At 46.1% G+C, this 24,522-nt stretch overlaps 1 protein-coding gene across 3 annotated transcripts; it reads left to right on the top strand.

Annotated features, from left to right (window-relative positions):
* LOC111161303 (phosphoribosyl pyrophosphate synthetase 1) lies at positions 1–21,055 on the top strand. Of its 3 annotated transcripts, none has more exons than XM_022524892.1 (7): positions 1–290; positions 11,217–11,400; positions 12,367–12,465; positions 13,513–13,637; positions 16,553–16,726; positions 19,100–19,259; positions 19,981–21,055. In XM_022524892.1, exons 1-7 carry the CDS (start codon positions 169–171, stop codon positions 20,071–20,073), a joined length of 957 nt encoding a protein of 318 aa, XP_022380600.1. In that variant the 5' UTR covers positions 1–168; the 3' UTR covers positions 20,074–21,055. The 3 variants fall into 3 exon arrangements, with proteins under 3 accessions (XP_022380600.1, XP_022380601.1, XP_022380599.1); XM_022524893.1 differs by having other exon boundaries at positions 42–290; positions 11,217–11,407; positions 12,365–12,465; XM_022524891.1 differs by having other exon boundaries at positions 42–290; positions 11,217–11,442.
* Positions 21,056–24,522: the final 3,467 nt, after the last annotated feature.

Genomic DNA, 24,522 nt, shown 5'->3' with positions numbered 1-24,522 from the left:
CCCGCCTCTCCGGCGCTGGGCAATTTAGAGCCGCGCGCCGGGCGGGAATGTAAGATGGCGGAGTAGCAACGCGAAGCGGTTAGCACTGGGTCTCTTGGCCGACTTCGGGTCCCGTCTCGGCAGCAGCAGTGATCGCTGAGCGGAGAGTGCCTAGGGTAGTGAGCCAAGATGCCGAATATTAAAATCTTCAGCGGCAGCTCCCACCAGGACTTATCCCAGAAAATTGCTGACCGCCTGGGCCTGGAACTAGGCAAGGTGGTGACTAAGAAATTCAGTAATCAAGAGACCTGGTAAGGGCGAAGTTGGGACCCCGACCGGCCTCACCTGCCGGGGCGGCGGGGTTGACGCCGGGGGGACAGAGGGTAGGGGGAATGGGGCCGCCGCGGGAGTTCTGTGCGACCCGGGTGGGGGGCTGGGGTACGGGAAGGGGCAGCTCCGTGGCAAATGTGCCCCGCGGGTTGTTTCCGTTATGTTACCTCTCGCGGGAGGGTCACGTTCATTCTCACCGTGCCGTGGGGTGGAGTCAAGATGGAGCGTGAGGCAAAGCTGCTGGGTTTGAAGGCAAGGGTTGGAGGACCCAAGGTGGGGACAGCGGCTGCCTAGAGCGACGGAAAGGGAAAGACGCTTAGCCTCAGCCAAGGGGACACGTGGCTTTGTCGCTTCTCTGTTGAGCCATCCAGACAGGACTGGGTTCACTTTAACTCTTGGACCAGCTTGCTTGGGAGAACCTTACTGCGTACTGAGTCCTCCCGGTGTTTTTCTTAGAGTCTACGAAGCAGCTTTTCAATTCGAAATGGTGTAGGTCGGGTTTTGTAGTGAGGGAAATTGACATTAGGTACCGAGGGCGCCAAAATTATTACTAAGGACTTCCGCTGGATTGGCAGGCGTTAGCTTTTCACATCTCTAGCATCACATCTTGAGAAGCGGAGCTCTATTGAAGTTAAATCTAGCTGCTCAGTTAAAGTGGTGCATCAACTCTGCATCCTGATTGCCAGCATCTCGGCTTAAGCCATCCAGAAAATGTTAGGTAGGGAACCTTAGTTCTGGAATCCTTGACCTTCCCCAGTGCAGCTACTGGTACAGATGATACATACAGAAACCTATTTTTCAGTTAGCAGACTGAACTTGTCCACTTCCCTTGGCCCCCGTAGAGAATTTCGGAAACTGTTTTATTATCCCTGAGTGTTAAGATAATGGAGGAAAGATAATGGAGTGGAAGACCGGAATTGCATAGTGCATTGCAGCTTGAATTTTTTTCATTGCCTTGCTAATTAAACTTGCTCCCTCCCCCCACTTTCAACTTCCTCCTGCACCTTGAGGGCCATCTTAGAGATAAACTTAATTACCTGATCCTTCCACCAGAAGGTAGAATCTTCTGGTTCTGATATTCATACTTTGTGTTCCTTTGCCCTGTTGATCAAATCAGGACAGTGCCCACAATCTCATGGGCGCAGTCATCTGTTAAGGGGAAAGTTTACTCCAAACCCAAGAATCAAGTTAAATTAGTTAAGGTTGCTTGTAACATTTATTCCTAGATGCCTTTCCTTTTTCCTTTCTTTAAACTTACTACCCTAGTGTAACTCCCTTATCCTTCCTAGACCTGCTGATAAAAGCATTCATGTGTAGTGGACAGCTTCCTTCTGGATACTTACTGTGCCGCTGGTTGTGATGCAGATGATAGTGCAAACACTGACACAGTCTGTAACCAGGCAATAGCTTAGTCAGAAGAGGCTGGCCAAGCTGCTGTCTTTGGCTGTGACCACGCCATTATGACACCATAATAAGAAGACATTACAGGATCAGACTTTGCCAGTGGCAGTATAGGTAGGGGCCAAGAATGATTTTCATTTAGAGGGGTTTTTCTGGCCCCCTTAACTCTGGTTGTTAAATTCTTTTCCTACCCTTCTAGGAAAAATACAAAGACTTTTATTTTTCTTTGTGTTAACCCTTCACCCTCTGCCTAATGCAATATCCTAGAACCTGAAGCTGTACTGGGAGACAGGGAGGGTGAGAACAATTTAGTGTTCTGACTCATCTGAATTCATCAGCAATCCCAATCTACTTTGGAGATCAGGCTGGTTTCATTTTTAAACAGCTGAACAATAGCATGCTTGAAAATCCTGGCTAAGATTAAGCCCAACATGGAAAATTGCTGACTGGTTTGGTTTCCCTGTTTCAGGCTTAATCATTAGCTTTTTGGTTCCTTAGATGGTCTAAAATCTTCATTGAACGTAATGGACTATGTTACCTATGGAGCTTCCCCCTCTCCATCCCCCCCTCCAACCTTTGGCTCTTCTGCAGGACTCCTGGGCTCTAAAGGACATGGACAGAGCAGCTCAGTGGGTACTCTGGGTCATCAGAGAGGGGAACTGCAGAGCCCAGCCTCAAATGAGCCAGTTTTACTGTCTGTACAATTTGATAGAATATCAGGGGTGGTGCTCTTTTGAGCAGAGTGGCTTTTCTCGAGTCAAGATCATCCATTGCTATCCAGTTATAAGGAAACATGCATACATACATACATACATACATGTAGTAGGTGGGTGTCTCACACACACACAGGTAGATAGGACGGATTAGAAGTTCATGCTCTGGAATCAGAGAACCAGCATTTGAAATCTTTGCTTTTCTTTGCCCCAGTAATGTCATCTGTAAAGTAATATCTACCCATGGAATTATTGTGAAGATTAAATGAGATAGGAGTAAAGGAAAACACTGTCCCACACAATAAATGCACAGTGAATGTTGATAAGAAGTGGAAGTGATTATATGCAGAAAATGTGGAAAATACAGAAGAGGACAAAGGGGAAAAAGACATCCCAAATAATCCTAGCACCCACGATCACCTGTTCACATTTTCATCTATGACCTTCCAGATGTTTGTGTGTTTAAGTACTTTTTCAAAAATGCAAGATGTTTGGGGCACCTGGGTAGCTCAGTCAGTTAACTGTCTGACTCTTGGTTTTTCGGCTAAGGTCATGGTCTCACGGTTGCATGATCAAGCCCTGCACTGGGCTCTGTGGTCAGTGTGGAGTCTGCTTCAGATTTTCTTTCCCTCTCACTCATTCTCTCTCTGTCTCAAATAAATAAAAGAAATCTCTAAAAAAAATTGAGGTGTTCTAGCTTTCATCATGTAGCAATATTTTTTGAATAATTTCTCCCCTTAATATTTAGTCCACATGGTTTAAAATAGCTGTAGAGTCTTGTCTTATGGTTTTACCATTATTTTAGATAACCAAGTCCCTGCTAGTAGTTATTTCCCATTTTTTATTAATGCTTTTATATGAAAACCTTTGAACATAAATCTTTGTCCATTTCTTTTTTTTTTTTAAGATTTTACTAATTTATTTGACCGAGAGAGAGAGATCACAAGTAGGCAGAGTGAGGTGGAGGAAGCAGGCTCCCCGCGGAGCAAAGAGCCCGATGCGGGGCTCGATCCCAGAACCCCTGGACCACGACCTGAGCCGAAGGCAGAGGCTTAACCCACTGAGCCACCCAGGCACCTGTGCTTTATCCATTTTAATCCCCTCAACCCTGCTGAGAAGTTACTATCCCCATTTTATGGATGAAAGAACTAAGATTCAGAGGTTAATTTGCCCAACTCTGGGTATTACTGTTTAAATTTTTGCTGATCAATTATCTCATCTGGCTTTTAAAATTTTAGTATATTCAAAAGTTTTTGTTTGTTTGTTTGTTTTTTTACTCTTTTCAATAGTGATAAGGACCTTTGGTTTATTTCGTTACTCTGGATAGGCTGAGAGGGGGAAGACTAACTTCGGTTGCCTAGGATTTTCCTAAGAACCATATCCCCTGGTTAGTTAATCCCTTGCATTTTGCACATGCCAGTGTCTCCGTCTGAATTCTTGAGATTTTCTTAAGACTACTAGTTGCTTTCTAGATTTCAGTTGCTTTCCTTCTGTGTAGCCTTCCGTGCTAGTTGGATGCACTTATGCCTGATGCTAAAGGAAAAGTAAAGGAGAAGCTAGAAGCTAGTTTTCTCATTGGATGGACATAGCCAGTCTGGCCTCACTAGGAGATTGGGAGAACGATTGGCCCAAAGCCACTTGGAAAACACGCCATTAGCTAGAGGGAGAGAACATGGGATGTTACCCTTTAAATTGCTAAACCAGGTTTTTCCACCTGATAGAGTATATTAAGAGCAAACAGTTTTAGGCACAGCTGTTCTATCATCAGTCACTGCCTAATTTATCATCTCTTTGACTTAGAGGAAGCCATAAGAAAAATACTAAGATTTTTTTGAGGATTCCTTGGACTGTTTCTTGACCGAGCTGTATAATCTGAGTGTCGGTTGCAGGCTTTTTAGGCTTTATGAAAATGTACACTACAGTACTACTGGAGGAAGGGATTGATCTTAATTCGCGAGATCAGTTATGCACAGTAAAATAAGGCAATGTCCTACTTTACTTGCACCACTTCATTTTGATTTATTTATTTCTTTGAGAGCGGGCTCACAAGAGTGCATGAGTGGGGAGAGGGAGAGAATTCTTAGAGCAGATTCCCCGCAGAGTGTGGAGCCCTGATGGAGCTCCATCTCACAACCCATGAGATCATGACTTGAGCTGAAACAAAGAGTGTAAAGCTCAACCACCTGAGCCAGGCGCCCCTGCACCACTTTATTTTGAATATTGTTTAATAAAGAGAATTTCCAAGTTACTGGATACATGCCTGGTCATAACACCTGTCTGTGCTTGAGGGTAAGTTTTAGTCCTGAATTTGGCTTTGGGAAGTTGCTGAACGGCAGAACGGCTGGGTGATACAATAACACAGAAGTGTTCCCAGCAATTGTGCAGGGTAGTGAGCTGGTGGTTTTTTTTTTTTGTTTGTTTGTTTTTTAAAGATTTTATTTATTTGACAGACAGAGATCACAAGTAGGCAGAAAGGCAGGCAGAGAGAGAGAGGAGGAAGCAGGCTCCCTCCAGAGCAGAGAGCCCGATGTGGGGCTCGATCCCAGGACCCTGGGATCATGACCTGAGCCGAAGGTAGAGGCTTTAACCCACTGAGCCACCCAGGCGCCCCGTGAGCTGGTGTTTTTATAAAAATTATTTTTCAAACCTCTGATGTTAGAATATAATTTCTAAAAGAATCACCTCTACCAAAGTATTATATTCAGCAAATGGTCCTGATGTGTAAGTTGGCAGTGATAATTTAATTTTACAGTTCATACCTTATCTGCTTTCAAAAAAGGATTTGAAGCGTGTTTCATGATGTGTCACATGTCACGTGTGTCACACGTACAAAAGTTTCACTAAATAGATGCATTAGAAGCCCTCTAGAACAAAGGACTATCATAATCATGCCAAGAATTTGGCATAAAGTGATTACTGAAGTTCAGTGTTAATTTAACTGTATCCCTTGGCTTCCTGGCAGCCAAAGGGATAAAGACATATGCAGTGGATCATGTAGTTTTTATTTTCGTAAGATACTTTAGACACCTCCAAGCACAAAATTTTAGGAATTTTGTGGATGGGATCCTTAAATAACGATATTGAGTAACATAAGGAACAATGTAAGCAATTTTGTGGGTATTTTTTAAAAAGATGTATTTACTTATTCCAGAGAGAGAGAGAAAGTGCCAAGAGAGCCAGTGGGGGTAGGGGAGAAGAGGTGGCAGGGGGAGAAAGAATCTTGAGCAGACTCCCTGCTTAGCATGGAGCCCAGCACGGGGCTCAATCCCAGGGCCCCAAGATCCGCAACCAGAGCTGAAGTCAAGAGTCCGAGGCTTAACCAACTGAGCCACCCAGGCGCTCCTTTTAGATATTTTTTATATCGACCCCGGTAATTGAGGCATTTTTTAAGAGAGACGGCATCATGGTCTACGGATATTGCTTTCTGGTCTTACTTGAAAATAAGAAACCTTTGAAATAGAGACAGCCTTTCTCTTAATGCTCTCTTGGACCACTTGTTAAACTACTGTTCCCCTAGCTTCTCATCAAACAACCTGGTTCTGGTTGAGTGAACGTCTGGACCACGGATGATATTCTGTGTTCTTGATTGAAATAAGAGCCGTAGGCCTCCCATATCAGATGTAGAGACTACCGTTGACTTTATTGGAAATCATTGTGCCTGACTTTGGTTCTACTCCTGGGAAATGAAGATCTTAGTCAAGGAGGTCATGCGGTATGGGGCTCTCACCATAAGAATTGTGAGTTTTGAAGTTGCTCAGATATTTGAAGTACCAGGTCAAGACCCCGGAATTGTGCACCATAAAACGTAGAAGGAGCTCTTGTAGCCTGGAACTTCTCACAGGGTGGGCAGTGTGAGTAAAGGAATTGTGAGAAGTCTCTTTAAACAGGAGACCAGCACATGGTCTCCTCCGGGAGGTGTTATTCAGCCTTGTCTGCTTGTGGTTTGTAATTTTTTAATACTCTTTTTTATTTATCCCAGCATATCCCAAAATAGGGTAGTTTTAACACTTAAGTGACATTAAAATTGAGATACGTTTTTCCTTTTATTTATACCATCCTCACAATAGAGTGTGTATTTTATGCTTCTAGCACATTTCAGTTCAGTTCCTCACACTAGTCACATTTCAAGTGCTTGGTAACCACACAAGTCCAGTGCCTCCCAGATTGAACGGTGCCATTCTAGGACCTACACTTTGGAAACGTGGAAGTTGCGCTCCCAGAAAGCCCTTCCTGGCTCCCTCCTCCTTGTCCATTTGAAATTTTTTTTAAAGATTTTATTTATTTATTTGACAGATAGAAATCACAAGTAGGCAGACAGGCAGGCAAAGAGGAGAAGCAGGCTCCCTGCTGAGCAGAGAGCCCGATGCGGGGCTCGATCCCAGAACCCTGAGTTCATGACCTGAGCTGAAGGCAGAGGCTTAACCCACTGAGCCACCCAGGCGCCCCTGTTCATTTGAATTTTTGAAGAGTGTCTTCAGAAAGCAGTTTTGGCATTGGCATAGTTAACATTACTGGCAGAGTCTATTGCTTTTTAAGGCTGATCTTGGTGATTAATAGATGGCAGTTCACAGGGCATCTGGGTTGGTCAGTCGGTGAAGCATCTGCCTTCGGCTCAGGTCATGATCTCGGCTTCAGGGGTCCAGTCCCACATGGGGCTCCCTGCTCAGTGGGGAGTCTTGCTTCTCCCTCTGCTCCTCCCCCCCGACTCGTTCTCTCTCTTTCTGTCTCTCTCAAATAAATAAGATCTTAAAAAAAAAAAAAAAACAACTAGCAGTCGGTTAAGCTAAACCAGGGTCCACAAAATTGTCATATTGTTCATTAGGTTGCCTCTTGTATCAAGATTGCAGGATCCTGCCATAAAATTCTTCGTAACTCTCCCCACTCTGGTGGGCCCAACAGGTTGTGGTTCTACCCAAAACAAAATCTCTGCCAGCTGGGTATCTATCTGTGGAAAGGGTATGAGCAGATTTATCAAAATCCTAAAGAAACAGGTTGGACCCACTTGCCTCTAGTGTGAAGTGAGTTACTTTGTGAGGGATGATGGAAGCCAGGCTTCTGAATCTTCTCAGTAGCGCAGCTGCAGAAGGTTTGCATTCTGACTCAAGTGAGTGGCTCTCAAGGGGCAGCCTAATCCTGAGGGGGTGCTTACTAATTCACTGTGTCCAGAAGAGCACAACAGATCTGGTCCCCACCCTCACGGAGCTTGCAATCCAAGGGAACAGATGACCATTAGCAAGTGGGTAAAAAATAAAGCGGTAACAAGTCATGATAAGTAGTAAGTTGTGAAGGTAGTAATTGGGGAGGGTCACTTTGTTAGGGAACATTTTAAACAAACAGAAGCAGAATAGTAGGGTGCCTGGGTGGCTCAGTGGGTTAAAGCCTCTGCCTTCAGCTTAGGTTATGATCCCAGGGTCCTGGGATCGAGCCCCACATCGGGCACTCTGCTCAGCAGGGAGCCTGCTTCCCTACCCCCTCTCTCTGCCTGCCTCTCTGCCTACTTGTGATCTCTGTCAAATAAAAAAATAAAATAAAATAGAAGCAGAATAGTATAATGGTCTCCTCCAGTGTACACATCACCCACCCAGATCAAAGGTTATCAATTACTGACTTTAATCTTGTTTCATCTGTCAATCTCCCCTCCCACACACCTCCCCACAATTATTTTGAAACAAACATGGATGTTCTATCCTAACACCCATATGTATTTCAGTAGCTACGATACCATTTTCTTGCCTAAAAGAGCACTAGGGTTTCAAATTTCCCTGTTTCATAATTGGGAGGGGGGGCTTGCTTTCTTGAATCGGCATGCAAATGAAGCTCATATGGCACAATTGGTTGATTTTTATTAAGATTTTTTATTTATTCATTTGAGAGAGCAAGTAAGAGCACGAGCAGTGGGGAGGAGGGAGAAGCAGACTCCCCACTGAGCAGGGAGCCAGACAGTGCTGGGCGCAGTCCCAGGACCCCTGGATCATGACCTGAGCTGAAGGCAGATGCTTAACCAACTGAGCCACCCAGGCACCCCGGTTGATTTTTTTTTTTTAAGTCACTTTTAATCTTTTGGTCCTCAGGGAGGTCACTTTTTTTTTTTTTAATTAAGATAGTCAGAGGACACACTTTGACTGAAGACCTGAGAAATAAATGAGCTGCTCACAGAAAGACCATTCCAGGTAGTGGGATGAAGTGCAGGGCACTGACGTGAGGAGGGATGTATGCAGGGAACTTAGAGGAAGACAGACCATGTGACTGCCGCATAGTAAACTAGGGAGAAGATATTTGGAGAAGAGCTATTTATCAAATCAGAAAACCGAGTTTTCCAGATTCCCTCACTGTATTAACGTAGTTTCTCAGACCGTAATCCAACTGGACGAGAGGGACGTAATGCCCTTTGTTGTTAAAACCAAATTTCACAGCAGTCGCAGATTCACATGTAATTGTAGGAGATGATACCGAGAAATCCTGTGTACCCATTTCCCAGTTTTCCCAAGTCTCCCAACCAGAGTTCTTCCAAACTATAGTTTTTTGGCAAACTATAGTGTTAATGCGAGAGGCATGATACTGCCCTTGAGGCAGTCAAGATACAAAACCATCCTGTCACCGCAAGGCTCCTTCCTGTTGTAACCACACCCACACTTCTCCCTCTGTGTAGTTTCCTTAGCTTGCTTTTGTCTGCTTTGGGTGTCTCGCTGATACTGGCCTCTTAAAATGTAAAATGCGTTGGAAATATTCCCACCTCATCTGTGTTCTGGAAAAGATGGTGCACAATTTGTGTTCATTCTTCAAATGTTTGATAGAGCTCTCCAGTGAAGCTGTTTTCTGGTTAGTCTTGCTAGAGGTTTATCTTTTTTTTTTCTTTTTTCAAAATTTTTTGAAGTTTATTTAACTAAATTCTGTACCCAACATTGGGCTCAAACCCACGACTCCAAGATCAAGAACCACTGAGCCAGCCAGGTGCCCCGAGGCTTACCAGTTTTTTAATTCCCCTTCCCCCAAGAGCCAGCTTTGTGTTTCACTGGTTTCTCACTATTGTTTTCCTGTTTTCAGTTTCACTGACTTCGCTCTTACGGTTATTTTCTTCTGCTTACTTCGGGTTTATTTTGCCCATTTTCTACTTTATCAGTATAGGACTAAGATTATTGATACTGATTTTTTTTTTTGCTTTTTTAAAGGTTATTTATTTATTTGAGCTAGAGAGTCATGAGCAAGAGGGAGAGGGAGGAGCAGACTCCCTGCTGAGCAGGGAGCCCCACGTGGGGCTTGACCCCAGGACCCTGAGCCATGACCTGAGCCAAAAGCAGACACTTACCTGACTGAGTCACCCAGATTTGCCTTATTGATATTGATTATTGAGAAAATAATGCACTTTTAATGTGAGGATCCCTAGTAAAAAATACTTCTTGAATTCAGTGCCTGAAGGTTTATCTCCAGATAACTCCAGACCAATGTGTTTTCCTCTTTGTTCTGGCTACCAGGAATCTCAGCCTCCCTGTTCTCATTGATTTCTGGCTTGATTTTTACCATTAGCGCTTATTTTTCTTGCTTTGTAATATAAACTAATCCCATTCTTTTTAAAATCAACTGTCGCTTGGATTGGAAAGGAATAAATATTAAATAATTCTCTTCTGTATCAGCTGCTTCTGGCAATGGAATTACCTCCCGTTGAAGTTTTGCTCTTGATCGCTAGAAGTCATCAGCTCTCTGGCCTAGTCCTGATTGATACACACTACATACTGTACACACACATCCGCAAATAACCCCTGCCGTCCCTGCAGGTTTAATTCGGGAAGTGGTGTTGCTGTGAGGTGTCACGGAGGTTATGATTTTTTAATCCTAAGTTATTCTTGGTAAGGATCCAAGCGTGGCTGTTAAAACTTTCTTTTTATGGTAAAGTATAGCCCTACTCCATAATTCCTGTGGAATGTTTTTTAAACAAGACTTACTAATTGGACAGAATACAGTTAGCATAAAATGGAAGCAAGGGCCACATCTGTTTTGTTCTCCACGTGTCTTTGGCACTTAGCACAGTGACTGGCATATGAACATGGACTATTTGTTGAGTGAAGTGCCAGTGTGGTAGATATATTGGCTTCTGTAGAAGGCATCATTATAGAACAGTAGTGACTCACTCCTTACGTGATCCTTCTGCTTTTGTTCTGGGTGGATTGTGACAGTCACAGATTTTGTGTCAAATTTGCATTCACATGTCCTGTTCCTCTCTATAATGAGATACATACAGTTCACTGAAATTACGTTCCAAGTACTTGTGAGTGCTTTAGCCAATCTTCTTGCCACATCACATGTAAAAGTAGCTATTTGTATGGCATACTGGAGTAAACTGAGGCAGTAGACTGTTTCTGGTACAGGGGCTCCTCCAGGGGCTTTCCCAAAGTGAGGGAATGTGTCCATATGACCGTGTCCACATGACCCCCACTGGGCTGTAACCCATGAACAGCACAGTAGTAGGGAAGGTGTACTTTTTAGACCTCGCTGTCTGTCCGTAGAAGTGTAGTATAGTGCTTTAAAATCTTTTGTTTTTTGTGGCCCCTGGGTGGCTCAGTGGTTAAGCCTCTGCCTTTGGCTCCAGTCACAGTGCTGGAGTCTGGAATCAAGTCCCATATCAGGCTCCCCGCTAAGCGGAGAGTCAACTTCTCCCTCTGACCCTCCCCCGCCATGCTCTCTCTCTCTGTCTCTCTCTCTCACTTTCTTGCTCTCAAATAAATAAATAAAATCTTTAAAAAATTTTTTAAATAAATTATCTTCCTTGTTTTTGCTTTCCTTCCTTTCTCGTTGTAGTGTGGAGATTGGAGAAAGCGTACGTGGAGAGGATGTCTACATTGTTCAGAGTGGTTGTGGCGAAATCAATGACAATCTAATGGAGCTTTTGATCATGATTAATGCCTGCAAGATTGCCTCAGCCAGCCGGGTTACCGCAGTCATCCCATGCTTCCCTTATGCCCGACAGGATAAAAAGGATAAGGTGGGAGCAGAATCTCCTTTAAGAAAAAAAAAACCTTTTTTTGTTTTTAATCATAAGAAGCACTTGCCCAAAGTCACAAAAACTCCTTAATCCTCAGACCCATATGTAGAAGGTATATTACTTTTTTATCACATCCTCATAGGTATCACCCAGTGTTCAGAAACAATTGACGTGGGGTTGGTTTATATAAATCAACACATTCATAGTCTGTGTTTGTTCCACCTATTCCTATGTGACTTCCAGTTAGCTCACTGCGACTTTTTCGTTATGTCAGTAGGACTAAGCACCAGCTAGCTACCACGGAGGAGAATTATTTTTTAAACTCTGGTAGCATCTCTGGGACCCTCTCAGAGTTCCAGCTGTGACCTCCTCATCAAACTTGGAAGTCGGTTACACGAATGCTTAGTCTCATTACACACATACACATCTCACCTCATTTGTCTGCTGTATTAGAGGCTAAGGTAATACACATAAAACTTTGCCAGGACTGTTGTAATAATCGGTGCTTAGATTTTGCATACAATGACTGGGAGAAGGCCAGATATTTTTATTCTGAGAGAGTATAGTGCTCCCACAGAATAAAGCGCAAGGCCTTTGCTGTTTTATAGTGCAGCAGGTGTACTTGCCTGTTCTTTTTTAAGTCTGCCTGGTTTAAATAATTGAGCATTGCAACACTCGATAGGCTGAAACTATGCACATTGAGTTAAGAAAACAAAAGGTAGGAAGGTATTTTTCTTTTCGGAAAGCCTATCCTGATTTGGAAAAGTGATACTCCGCTTACTATTCATGCTGGACTGTGATCTACTCATGAAGTCAGTGTCCACGGCACTTTCTATGAATTTCCTGGCAGCACAGTGCCCTGAACCTAGTAAATGCACATTAAAGGGATGCTTCTCCAGCAAATGAATTGTTTCTCAAAAAGGCTTTTTTGGTTTTTTTGTTCTTCTTTCCTCCGCCTCCGTTTAGAGCCGGGCTCCAATCTCAGCCAAGCTGGTGGCAAATATGCTGTCTGTAGCAGGCGCGGATCATATTATCACCATGGACCTGCATGCTTCTCAGATTCAGGTATCTGGAAGCGAAATAGTGGGCAGCAGAAAGGGGGTTGGGGAGGAGAGAGCTGATAATGCTGGAGACCGCAGAGAAGCAAAAACCTGCCCAAGTGCCGCTCAGATTAAGCAGAACACTGACACTGCTGCACGCGCGCTCCCCTTCAGCGCGCTCCCTGACCTTAGTCTCTGGGGCGGACGCGTAGGGGAGGCCGGCTGGAATCCGGAGAAAGAGCATTGGGTTTGGGTTCAGACCTGGTTTGAATATTGGCTCTGACAGTCGGCGGCTTTGTAACCTTGGGCGGGTTATTTTAACTCCTCTGAACACACGCTGCGTTGTTACTGTGAGTGTGAAATTTACGGTGGAACGCGTGGCCCAGGACAGGTGCTCAATAAATAGGAGCTGTTTGAGAGCCACAGCTATCGGAACCTACTTCCTAGCATAAACCCAGAGAAAGGGGAGTGGGATACTACCTTCTGTTTTGTACTATTTAAAGGGACTTTCGGATCCTCCTTGGAGGCTTGTGGCGACCCAGTGAGGTACCGGAGTAGGTGATTCTACCCATTTCGTAGAAGAGGAACAGATTTGTTGAGAAACACAACTAATTAATAGCAGCTAGTATTAGAGTTACTCTGTGTGACCATTTATTATTATAAATACATTCCACTAGCTTCTCTAACTAGTTTAGCAGTTAGCTCTTGCTCCCTAACAAACCAGTCCAGCATTTAGTGGCATAAGGCAGTATGACCTCACGAGTATACACATTGATTGGGGTGTTCTGGTATCGGCTGAACTTGGCCATTCTTCCCAAGGGCTCGCTCATGTCCCCTTCCTCAGTTGTGGGTTAGCTGAGGGCAGGCCTTGCCCATCTTGGCTGGACTCTCTTGTGCCGCCCAGGTTTGAGGAAGCCATTTTTAGTCTCCTCCACCAGGCATGCCTTCCAATCAGTCTGAACGTTACAGAAAGATATTCGTTGGGCAGATTATTATTAACCTCTTTGTATTGGTCATTTATAAATGGAAGTGCAGAAAAACAAAGCAAACGTGACTCAGCTTCTTTCTACAGGGCTTTTTTGATATCCCCGTGGACAATTTGTATGCAGAGCCGGCTGTCCTGAAATGGATAAGGGAGAACATCTCTGAGTGGAGGAACTGTACTATTGTCTCACCTGATGCTGGTGGAGCAAAGAGGTATGGCCGGAATGCATATTATTCTCAAAGTACTGGGGAAGTCGTTCAGACAGTTGTGTCAGAAAGTGGTATTTTTTTCTTTTTTGTAAAGATTTTATTTATTAGAGAGAGATAGAGAGAGGGAGCATATGGGTGGGGGAGAGAGCGAGAAGCAGGCTCCCTGCTGAGCAGAGAGCCTGGCTGGGGGCTCCATCCCAGGACCCTGGAATCATGACCTGAGCCGAAGGCAGGTCTTAACTAACTGCCTCCCCCTCCGCCCCGCAGGTGCCCCAGGAAGTGATACTTTTCTAGCAGGTGACAGTTTTTAAGTACAGTTGACCCTTGAACGACATGGGGGTTCGGGGTATCGTCCTCCCCACTCCCCGTGCGATCAAAAATCCACATAGAACTTTTGACCACCCCAAAACTCCACTCCTGACAGCCAACTATTATCTGGAAGCATTCCCAGTAACATAAACAGCTGATTAACCCTGTTGTATTTTATGTGAATTACATAGTACATTACAAGAAAGCAAGCAAGAGATAAGAAAATGTTACTGAGAAAATACGTTTTCAGTACTCCACTGCACCAACAGAAATCGGCTCTTAAGTGGACCTGCACAGGTCAAACCCATGTCTTTCAAGGGTCAGCTCTACTTCAGAGTGGGTGGAGCTGGGGCACAGGCTGGGCATAGTTTTACTAACCCTCTTTTACTGGCCTGAGTCACTGCCTGAAAGGCAGGGCAGCACAAAGAGGGCCCTTAAGTAGTTACCATGTTGTAGGCTTGACTGAAATCCATGAGTCAGCTTGGCACTGCAGAGCTAGCCACACCACTGGGAAGCTATCCAGAACGGTGGGAAATTGGGATTTCTAATGAATGGCACCTGCTTTCAAACTACGTGCTATTAGTGGACAAGTAGGCGTTTTCCGTGCCTGATGATGCCGGTGGTTAGGCCATTTTCATTCTGGCATGAAGATATTAAGCAGGAAGGAAAATAAAGTGGAGTAACTTTATTGAAAAACAAGACCTTAACATTTTAAGCAAACTGATTGCCAAGGATTACCAGTTTGGGGGCTTTACAGTTCACCTGGTGCAGACTAAGAGCTCTTGATTTCCTTGGTGTATCACTCACTAGTAATGCATTCAAAAGGATAACACGTGTTCTTCTTGTTTGTGGAAATAGAATGAAGAAGCTACAAAACACAGATGATTAGGAAAAGCTAATTCAGATCCTTCTGAAGCCACTCAGATTTTCAGTGACTGTTTCTCAATAACCTTATTATTTCACTAACTTCAGCAGAAGCACCAAACTGAGAACTTGGGTTCCGTTATTCAGCCAGAGGCATGGCTTCATGAGTCCCACGTAATTGCTAGTTACCATCTGTAAAAGCGGTGCACCTAAGAAGCATCCCCTTACTGGTAGTTGTCAAACTTGTCTTAACTTGTTGGCCAGTAATTTCCCATCTTGCCATGGGACTTAGAAAATAGTCATGTTTGATTTAAATAAATAATCAGGCAAGCTTTTCTTTCCAAAGTTGGGTACAGGAAAACTGCCTTCAGTAGGTGACTCTTTTGTGTGTGTGTTGATAATGTTCTTACAGCAGTGGAGTGTTTTCAGAGTGAGTGGCTGTTATCACTTCTGCCTTGGCAGGGTTTTCGGAGTAGGTGGAGATCCCCGTGTGCTGGTGACTTGCAGTTTCTCCCCTCAGGGGTATAGGGAATGACATTTCCAGCCCTTCTGCTTTGTCGGTCATTGAGTTTGTTGGCCATCGAGTCTGGACGGTCGGGGACACTTGAGCTAATTTGATCATGCATTTGTCTTGGATAATAAATGTTCCAAGCAGATGGGTTATTCTTGATGTTCCTCTTGCCCACCCAGTAGTCACGGAGAGCACAGGCTGTGGTCCCTAGGTCAGGGTACAGATGCCATCCAAGTTGTGGTTCGGATCTTCTGTGTTCTCTGTGACAGGGTCATGCATTCTCCGCTATCCAGCACAACACCAGTCACGTGACCATAGTCACAGCAGAAACCGGGCATAATGCTTTGGTTAGATCAGTGCTGCATTAAAAAAAAAAAAGACCCAAGGCACAGGCTTCTTCATGGACGGGGGGAGGATGGCACAGCAGACCACGGGCCTGCACGCCATTTACACTGAGCAGCTCTCTGTCATTTACGCTGAATCGATTTCTGGTCGAGTGAATTATTATACGGGACTTGGTCATTAGAGATCGGTCTTCCCGTCCCACCCTCTAGTTCGGTTTGTATTATTGTGTAATAGCAAAATGAGACTGACGTTTTGACTTGGAGATACTTCGGGCTGTGCGGCCAGATGTCCAGTTTTCCTGGTTAATTGGTATAACTTTCTTTCTAGCGCTCCTAAAAGGAACTTCCAAGCTTGGTGTCCAGGTACAGTTGACATTGACAGTTGGTGGAGCACTGAGGGGAGTGTGGTGAGAGCACAGGCATTCTGACTCCTCTCCTGCCAGGTTCAGGTTCACTTCTCACAACATCCGCATGTCAAATTGGGCCAATCTGTGCACTCGCGGCCTTAGTTAATGACGTCTTCTCTCTCTCCCCCTTCTGCTGCCAATCTATTAAATGAACGTGCCTTCGCATCCTACTGCTTCCTGGGACTGGTGAGGCATCTGGCTATCCCCCGCTCGCTGTAAACCAGAATTAATTATAATCGAAGTCTGACTAATACGCTCATAAACTGCTCTCAGGATATGGAGGCTTTAGTCTATAAAACCCACTTTGTGCCTTTGGCCTCTGAGAAGTCAATCAATGAGAGCTCTTTTCTTCCAGCCCTGGGAACAGTTTGGTTTCAAAGAGTGTTCCCTCCCTCCCCCCGCACCTCCCCGCCGGAAAACAAGCCCGTCGTTTAGTCCCTGTCTTTCGTCCTTAGGTTTAACTTCGAACACCCTGTTTTGCAGAGTGACCTCCATTGCAGACCGGTTGAACGTGGACTTCGCTCTGATTCACAAAGAACGGAAGAAGGCTAACGAAGTAGACCGCATGGTGCTGGTGGGAGACGTGAAGGACCGGGTGGCCATCCTAGTGGATGACATGGCTGACACCTGTGGCACAATCTGCCATGCTGCTGACAAGTGAGTGAGGAGAGGTGGGGCCAGTGGTCAGAAAGGGAACACATAGCCCGCTGCCATCTCAGTGCCTTACGCCAGCGGATTCTCATGGAAGTGAGTCGAGGGGGATGGTAACTAGCTTTGGGAGATTTCTCACCTGAGGCTTGAGTTGCAGTGTGCATACGTTGATGAATATCCCCCCTCATATCTCCTGACTTTATTATGCTAAACCATACAGAGTATAAAATTGGCCGTTTTGAACATTAGGTGTACAATTCAGGGCCATTAGTTACATCGGCAGTGTCGTGCGACTGTCACCACTTTATTTGCAAAATGTTTTGACCACTCTGAATACTCGACTTTTTGTTTGTTTGTTTTAAAGATTTTATTTTTATTTATTTGACAGAGAGAGAGAGAGAGAGACAGTGAGAGCAGGAGCACAAGCAGGGGAGTGGGAGAGGAAGAAGCAGGTTCCACGCTGAGCAGGGAGCCCAATGTGTGGCTCGATCCCAGGATGCTGGGATCATGACCTGAACTGAAGGCAGATGCTTAACAACTAAGCCACCCAGGTGGCCTTGAGTACTCGATGTTTGGTAGTTTTTTCTTTGTTTGTTTGTTTTTTAAGATTTTATTTATTTATTTGACAGACAGAGATCACAAGTAGGCATGTATGGGCTTGAAAAGATAGGAATTGGCCCTTTGTACAGATTTGAATTGTGTGAGTCCGTTTATGCATTTTGTTTTTATAAATACAGTGTGGTACTATAAATGTATTTTCCTTGTGATTTTCTTTTTTTAAGATTTTATTTATTTATTTGAGAGAGAGCGAGCACAAGTGGGGGAGTGGCAGGCAGAGAGAGAGGGTGAAGCAGAACTCCCTGCTCGGCAGGGAGCCCGATGTGGGGCTCAATCCTAGGACCCTGAGATCATGACCTGAGCTGAAGGGAGACAGTTCACCAGCTGAGCCACCCAGGTATCCCTTGTCTGCACTGTTCCAAGCCGTGCCTTCACTCTGTTCGCTCTGCTGCTAGCCACCAGTCTCTTACCTCCCCAGTCCATCTCTCTCATTGCCTCCCCGCTAGCTAATCTACTGAAACTAAGGCTAGAACCCATCACTCCTCTCCATAAAAACCTTAAGTGGCTCCCCATTCTTATAATCCACACGACTGTGGAGAGCCTTGTTTCTCCTAATTTTTTCTTAACCTCGGGATATCTGTGCCATGCCCAGGGCCTGGCATATAGTAGGGGCTAAGAAAGTGTTTGTGGGCTGAGCAATTCCTGATTGGGATCCTGGAGTACACATTGATAAAACTCATATCGTCCTTGTATGATTAAGGTGACCCTAATGCCTGTAACAGATCAGCTCCCTGAAATGTCTGTTCATAACCATGATAGTTTCTTGTTCCTGGCTTACTCTGGTGCAGGTAAGTATCCCTCTTTCGGTTTTGTGGTGCTGCATCTTTAATATACGGCTTCCAAGATTACCTTGGAAGACATTTCCAGTTTGGCCAGCCAGAAAGAGAAAACAAGAGCATGGAGAATCACCATGGAAGATTCTTCTAAGCCCAGCCAGTGGTATACATTGCATCTGCCCACATTCTGATAGCTAGAATTAAGTCACAGGGCCACTCCTAACTTTGCAAGGGAGGCTGGGAAATGTAGTCCAGCTGTGTGCCCAGGATAAAAAGGCGATGGATTTTGTTGAGCCTAGCAGTCTTTTCCAGTCTTAATTCGTTAATCCAAACCAGTTCAGGTAAGTTCTTAGTCCAGTTATTTCTCTTTGCTATGAACTATGAACTGAATCATGTCCCCCTAAAGTTCATACACTGGAAGTCCTAACCTTCCAGTGATGGTATTTGGAGATGGGGCCCTTGGGAGAGGTAACTAGGTTTAGATGAGGCCATGGTGGGGGAACCTTATGATGGGATTAGTGCCTTTGTAAGAAAAGACTCCCGAGAGCTGGATCCCCCATGCGTAGGTGCACACAGTGAGAGATGGCAGCTGCCAGCAAGCCAAGAGAAGAGGCCTCAGGGTGACAGCTACCTTGTCACCATCTTGATCTTGACCTCTAGAACTGAGAGCAAGATCTGTTTTTTTTTAAAGATTTTATTTATTTATTTGACAGACAGAGCTCACAAGTAGGCAGAGAGGCAGGCAGAGAGAGAGAGGAGGAAGCAGGCTCCCTGCCAAGCAGAGAGCCCGATGTGGGGCTCGATCCCAGGACCCCGGGATCAGGACCTGAGCCGAAGGCAGAGGCTTTAACCCACTGAGCCACCCAGGCGCCCCAAGATCTGTTTTTTTAAGGCACCCAAGCTGACTGATAAAATCCCCTCCCCACTAACTCAGGCCCTTTAGTGACAAGTGAGTAATCCAGAGCAACTCTGCTTTTTCCTCTAGACTTCTCTCAGCTGGAGCCACCAGAGTTTATGCAATTTTGACTCACGGAATCTTTTCTGGCCCAGCCATTTCTCGCATTAACAACGCATGCTTTGAAGCAGTAGTTGTCACCAATACCATACCTCAGGAGGATAAGATGAAGCATTGCTCCAAAATACAGGTGAGGAGGGGACTTTTGCAAAAGAAGTCTCTGTGAGGTATTTTCAGGAGGCGGTTGCCTGTGGCGAGTTGGGGGTCTGGATTCTGAAGATGTCCTCCTTTGCCCTTAAGGGCTGAGTCTGTCATCAGGACCTGTGACCCCAAAGAAAAAAAAATCACGCTTAAAAGTTCAGATGCAAGGCGAACCTCTGGAGGTCAGAGGACTCTCTCAGTGATGGTGATACACACTCCACTTTGCAAGTCCATGCTTTACACTGTGCGTGTGTCACTCTTAGCTGTTGGCCCCTGCAGACACAGTGGGAAACCTGTGAACGGGGGGTACACCCCTCAGAACTTCAGTGTCTCAGAGCCGGCTATGGAAACAGCCTAAGTTAATTACCTAGGGTTCTTGTTAAAATGCAGATTCCTTGGCTCCATTTGAGACCCACAAAACCAGGAGGTCCTAGGACCACTCCTTTAATTCCCCCAAGTAATTATTTAAGATCTGTTGCACTGAAAGAACAAGGCCTTGCTTCATTAAAAGTGTGTACACGAATCCCTTGAGTCTCTGAACTTCATATGGAGAAATACTATGCAGAATATAGCTGGGGTGGCTCACGAGGGGACACAGCCCTGTGCTGCAGTCTGAAGGGGAAGGCCCCGTGTGACGCTGCTCACCAGTGTCGGCCAACGGGTCGGTCATCTGTGTGCCACTAACCTGATGCTCCTCTCGGCTCCCGTAGGTGATCGACATCTCCATGATCCTGGCAGAAGCCATCAGGAGAACTCACAACGGGGAATCCGTTTCCTACCTGTTCAGCCACGTCCCTTTATAATAGAGTAACTGCTGAGGCTTTTTACAAAGTGAACCCCACCCCCTTGTTTTCCCTTGGTATTTGATGACAAATTCCACAGAAGGCCCGGCTTTCTAAACCCCTCATCAGGTGTATTAGCATTTCTCCTAAATGTAGAGAAAGACAGATTGAGACAAACTGCTGTGATTTCCAGCCCCCCACACCCCCCCGCCGCCTGCATTGTCTCATTCTGGCTTGACGCTGCTTTGAGCCTTGTAGCTTTACCTGTAGCCCAGCAGCGAGATTTCAGGCTCTGGAGGGCGCTGTGCAGGGGTATTTGAATGTGGCCCCGGGGAGGAGGGGGGGAAGCACAGACTACTTTGCATGTGAATACTTCAGGGTTTCCTTGGTTCAGAACTCCTGGCAACGGAGCCACCCCGGTTCCCCCCTCCACCCCCAGCCTGTGACAGGCTCTCAAAAGTCTCTGTGAAATGACAGCAAGAGCCCTAGGCAGCCCCAGCTTGGGCCTCTGAGTCCTGTAAGGCCACTCTCTGGAGGGGGTGGGGGTGCCCCGGGTTGGTTGGGGAGGCAGCACACAGGGCAATGACTGCTTCTTGGGAGGAAAAAGCCTGATCGTTCATCCCCTGCTCGGGGATTGTGTCGCTTGGATTCTCCTTTGTGGCCATTCCTTTCCATTTGGCTTGACCTTCAGCCATCTTGCCCTTCCCCTGGCCAGATGTCCTCTGGGCGCAAGTGTTCCCCGTACCAGTCTTCTGGAAAGCAAAGTCGCTTCCTGCTGTGTAATCTCTGACATTGACACGGGATTATTTTTGCCATAGAGTAATCTTCCATAGCCCGCTACCACCATGGTAGTAGGTTTTAGGTGGGGTCGTAGTGCCTTTTGATTAATTTAAATATTTCATCTTCCTTCCATCTCTTTGGTCTCTCCAATGACCTGAGATTTCTGTTAAAGACTGATGTTATTGTCTCTTGTAGAGGAAACTAATAAAGTGTCTGTGTGTGATTTGTGGGTCCGTATCGTGTCTGTACCAATCTTTCTGTTGCAGATTTGGTCTAAGGGGGTCTTGCTGCCCAATGATAGCTCTTCCGCGTCTCTAGACTGTTAGCTGCATGGTTCAGCCAAGAGAAGACCTTGGCCACAGTTCCGTTCAACAGTAAGACCTTAAGAAGTCTGGGGTTTACTGAGAACTACATATGGTTTAATTCTGTGCCTTATATACCAGAGGGTACATTGCATGTCAGGCCTGCTGGATCTCTGGTACTCCCCACGGCTGGACATTCAGTACTTTTCTCATAGGAAGAGTGTAGTTTCTATCATTTATTCATTTGGAACCAATTTTGCCAAATGCAAAATTTCCCTCCATCGGTAGTAGACACACATGTGGCATTTCGTATCAGGCCTCCTAATTAAAAACCAGGGAAGATAAATGTGTACAATTGAAGAATGAATTATAATGCATTCCAGAACGCTCAGTGGGGTTTTTTTGTTTTGGTTTTGTTTTTGTTTTTGGTGCCTCATCAAATAAGGGTGCCCTTTCTCTTCGGGAGAAGCCACGTGCTTCCAGAGCTTTCTGCAGAGCTCAGCGCCCTTTTATCTTTGAAGCCTCGTTCTGCTTTTGTTTGCCTTGGTTGCACTTTACGTTGAATATTGGGGTCTCAACTTTACAGTGAGTCTTTTGGGAAAAAAAAGGGGGGTGGTGATTCCAAAGGGACTGAGGTGGGCTCTGAAGTATGTGCCTCTGACCCGCTAGTCCACATTCACCTGGTCGGGCTGCTGCTCCAGGAGCCACTGACATGAAGCATCAGTGCCCTAACCTGCCCATCATGCAGCTTCCTGAAGTACTGGGTCAGTGGGTCAGGGCTTGCTGTGTCCAAACATTTCGACTCTACTGTGGGCCCCCTTGGGTCACTCAGTTCCTAGGATGAGGTTTTAAGGTCACTCAGGAGAGGCCCTTGGTCCCCACCTTTGGCCCCTCTGCCTGGGAGAGGGTCGGTATTCAGTCCCCTATGGCACCCAGCCAAGTGCCACAAGCTCCTCTAAGCGGGAGAGCCCCCAAGTGCCCTGGAAGGCAAGTGGATCTCAACTAGGGAACGGCGGCAGGAACAGAGGTGGCGGGTAAGAGGGGAGGCACCAAAGCCAGGATCAGCCTGCACCTGTAAGGGCCTGATGCCTGCTGCTGAGCGAAAGGCATCCCCAGCTTCTCCACATCCCTCACCTTCCACCCTCTGAGCCAGAGGAAGGGAGAGGCCTTGGGACAACAGAAACCTCACCTCAACGGAGTCCCCAAGCTAATGCCTTTATAAGAGATTTCATTGCAAATTGGGGCTACCAATCTCCCTGCCAGATTGGGAATAGAAGCGTTTTCTGCTAGAGAGTTTATTTAATTGGACTGTTAATAGCATGTAGCCCTTGGCCTGAGGGCTATTAGGATCATGGAGAAAGCCTGCAGTTAAAAAAAGAAAAACCTAGGGCGCCAGGGTGGCTCAGTCGTTAAGCCTCTGTTTTCTGCTCAGGTCATGATCCCAGGGTCCTGGGATCAAGCCCCCACATCGGGCTCTCTGCTCGGCGGTAAGCCTGCTTCTCCCTCTCCCACTCCCCGTTTGTATTCCCTCTCGCAGTGTCTCTCTCTGTCAAATTATTTAAAGAAGAAAGACCTGCCCCTCTTAGCGATCTTGCCTAGTAGTCTCTTACTAGCTCTGGTTGTGGAGTGGGGAAGAGGCTTCTGGAAAGCGATCTGGGTATTGGAGGCACACCCCCAGAAAGAACTTCAGAAGTAAGGATGAAGGAAGAAGGTTCTGCCCTGCTTTGGGGCCCCCCATGCAGACTAAAGACCACTGAAGGAATAAATGCCCTAGTGGTGAGAAGAGCCATTACATTCGGTTAGGAAGGGGAGGCAGCCTCCTACCTTTCAGTGGACACCTCTAGCCTCCCGCCAGATGCGTCCTCCAGCAAAGCCAAAGCACCACCCACCTCCGCCCATCACATGGTAACAGCTTACCAGAGTCCTCTATACTGCCCTCAATAGCTGCAAATGGGAGAAGGGAGGATTAGAATTAATACAACCATGGGGCAGGAACATACTGGAAGTTAACTGACACCTCATTTTCAGGCCAAGGATTGACCTTGTGCCTGTTAGTCATTTGCTGCCTTTTTGCCAACTGCTGGCTCTCCCAGAAGGCTGTTCTTACAGGCTCAGCCTTTTGCAAAGGCTTTTATCCAAAAGAACACACCGGGGGTATCTCCCCTCAAACCCCCTCCCCACCGCCCACCCTACAGCTGCTTGGAACAGGTAGCTCCTATCATGACGTCAGGTCATGATTTAAAGGCAAGAATGCTACAGCTCAGGACTCCCCCCTCCTCCTTTATTCCGGCCATGTTTTGAGGCCGGTCTTTCTCCTGCAGACCTTTTTTCTACTACTCTGAGACTCCCTGTTGAGGAGTAAAGGAAATTCTGCCCCAAATCCTGATGGATAAAGTGCAGTGTTCCACAGAATCATTGATAACATGTGTCTTCTAAGTCCCCTTTTTCAAAGTCTAGGTATTTGTGGGACAACTGTGGTGGAGCTAAGATAGCCACAGGTATATTCAGACCCAGAACACCCATGGTAATGATTATCTAGTTCTGCTCTCCATGGCCCCAGTGATTGCAAAGGGAAAGGGCTTGTGGTGGCTGGACTGATTCCTACGACCTCACCTTCCGGAGATCACTTTGTGTCTCAGCGCCAAGGGCTCCAAGAAAGCAGACACTTCTTCCTGATCGCCATCTTCCATTCCCCTCTCCGCCTCGCTCTCCTGCCTGCACACCTAAATGCCCCTGGCCTCTGAGGTTCCTTAGTAGTCTTGCCATGAAGCTTATTAGGCCCACTTGTCTTTTTTTGAGGATGTTCTCTTGTGTTTTTGCTTGTGAGTGAAGGGAAAGGAGAGACCAAGGGGCAAGGTAGCTTTTTCCATTGCAGCCCTTGGTCACCTCACCAGCTCCTCCGAGACTCAGAAAACTGGCTGATTCCTTGCTCCAGCCTGAGTCTGTGCGAGTGTGATCCTCTTTGTCGCTGGCCTGTTGGATGCCCCTCAGTGACAGGCTACTGTTCCTACGCATGCCCTAAGCCACCAGAGTGAGACCCTTCTCCCATCTTTCCCTTCCCCTCCCCGCCCACCTTTCTTCCCCAAGGCCTTCCTCCAGTAGCTCAGCTACCAACTATGAAATTCCAAATGGGGGAAGGGAAAGCTCATTTTGCAGCAAAATCAAACCAACGGGCCTTCATCCCATCCCCTTCCACCCCGTTTTGTGTTTTCAACTGACTCCATTCTTAGATTTTCCAAGTCCCCACGGCCACACTCGGTGCATCCACTCATGTCGCAGCTGGGTCTTGTCGTTTCATCCACAGTGTTGCCCTGAGCTCACTCGCATTTGTGGCTTGGATCCAGGGTTTGAATATAAGACAAAAGAGGGCAGCCAGGCTTGACTAATC

Source organism: Enhydra lutris, unplaced genomic scaffold, assembly GCF_002288905.1.
Source record: "Enhydra lutris kenyoni isolate GAN:26980312 unplaced genomic scaffold, ASM228890v2 scaffoldscaffold83, whole genome shotgun sequence".
In the NCBI taxonomy this organism is placed as follows: domain Eukaryota; kingdom Metazoa; phylum Chordata; class Mammalia; order Carnivora; family Mustelidae; genus Enhydra; species Enhydra lutris.
The sequence above is the reverse complement of the archived record's forward strand: the minus strand, read 5'-3'. Positions and strand labels throughout refer to the sequence as shown.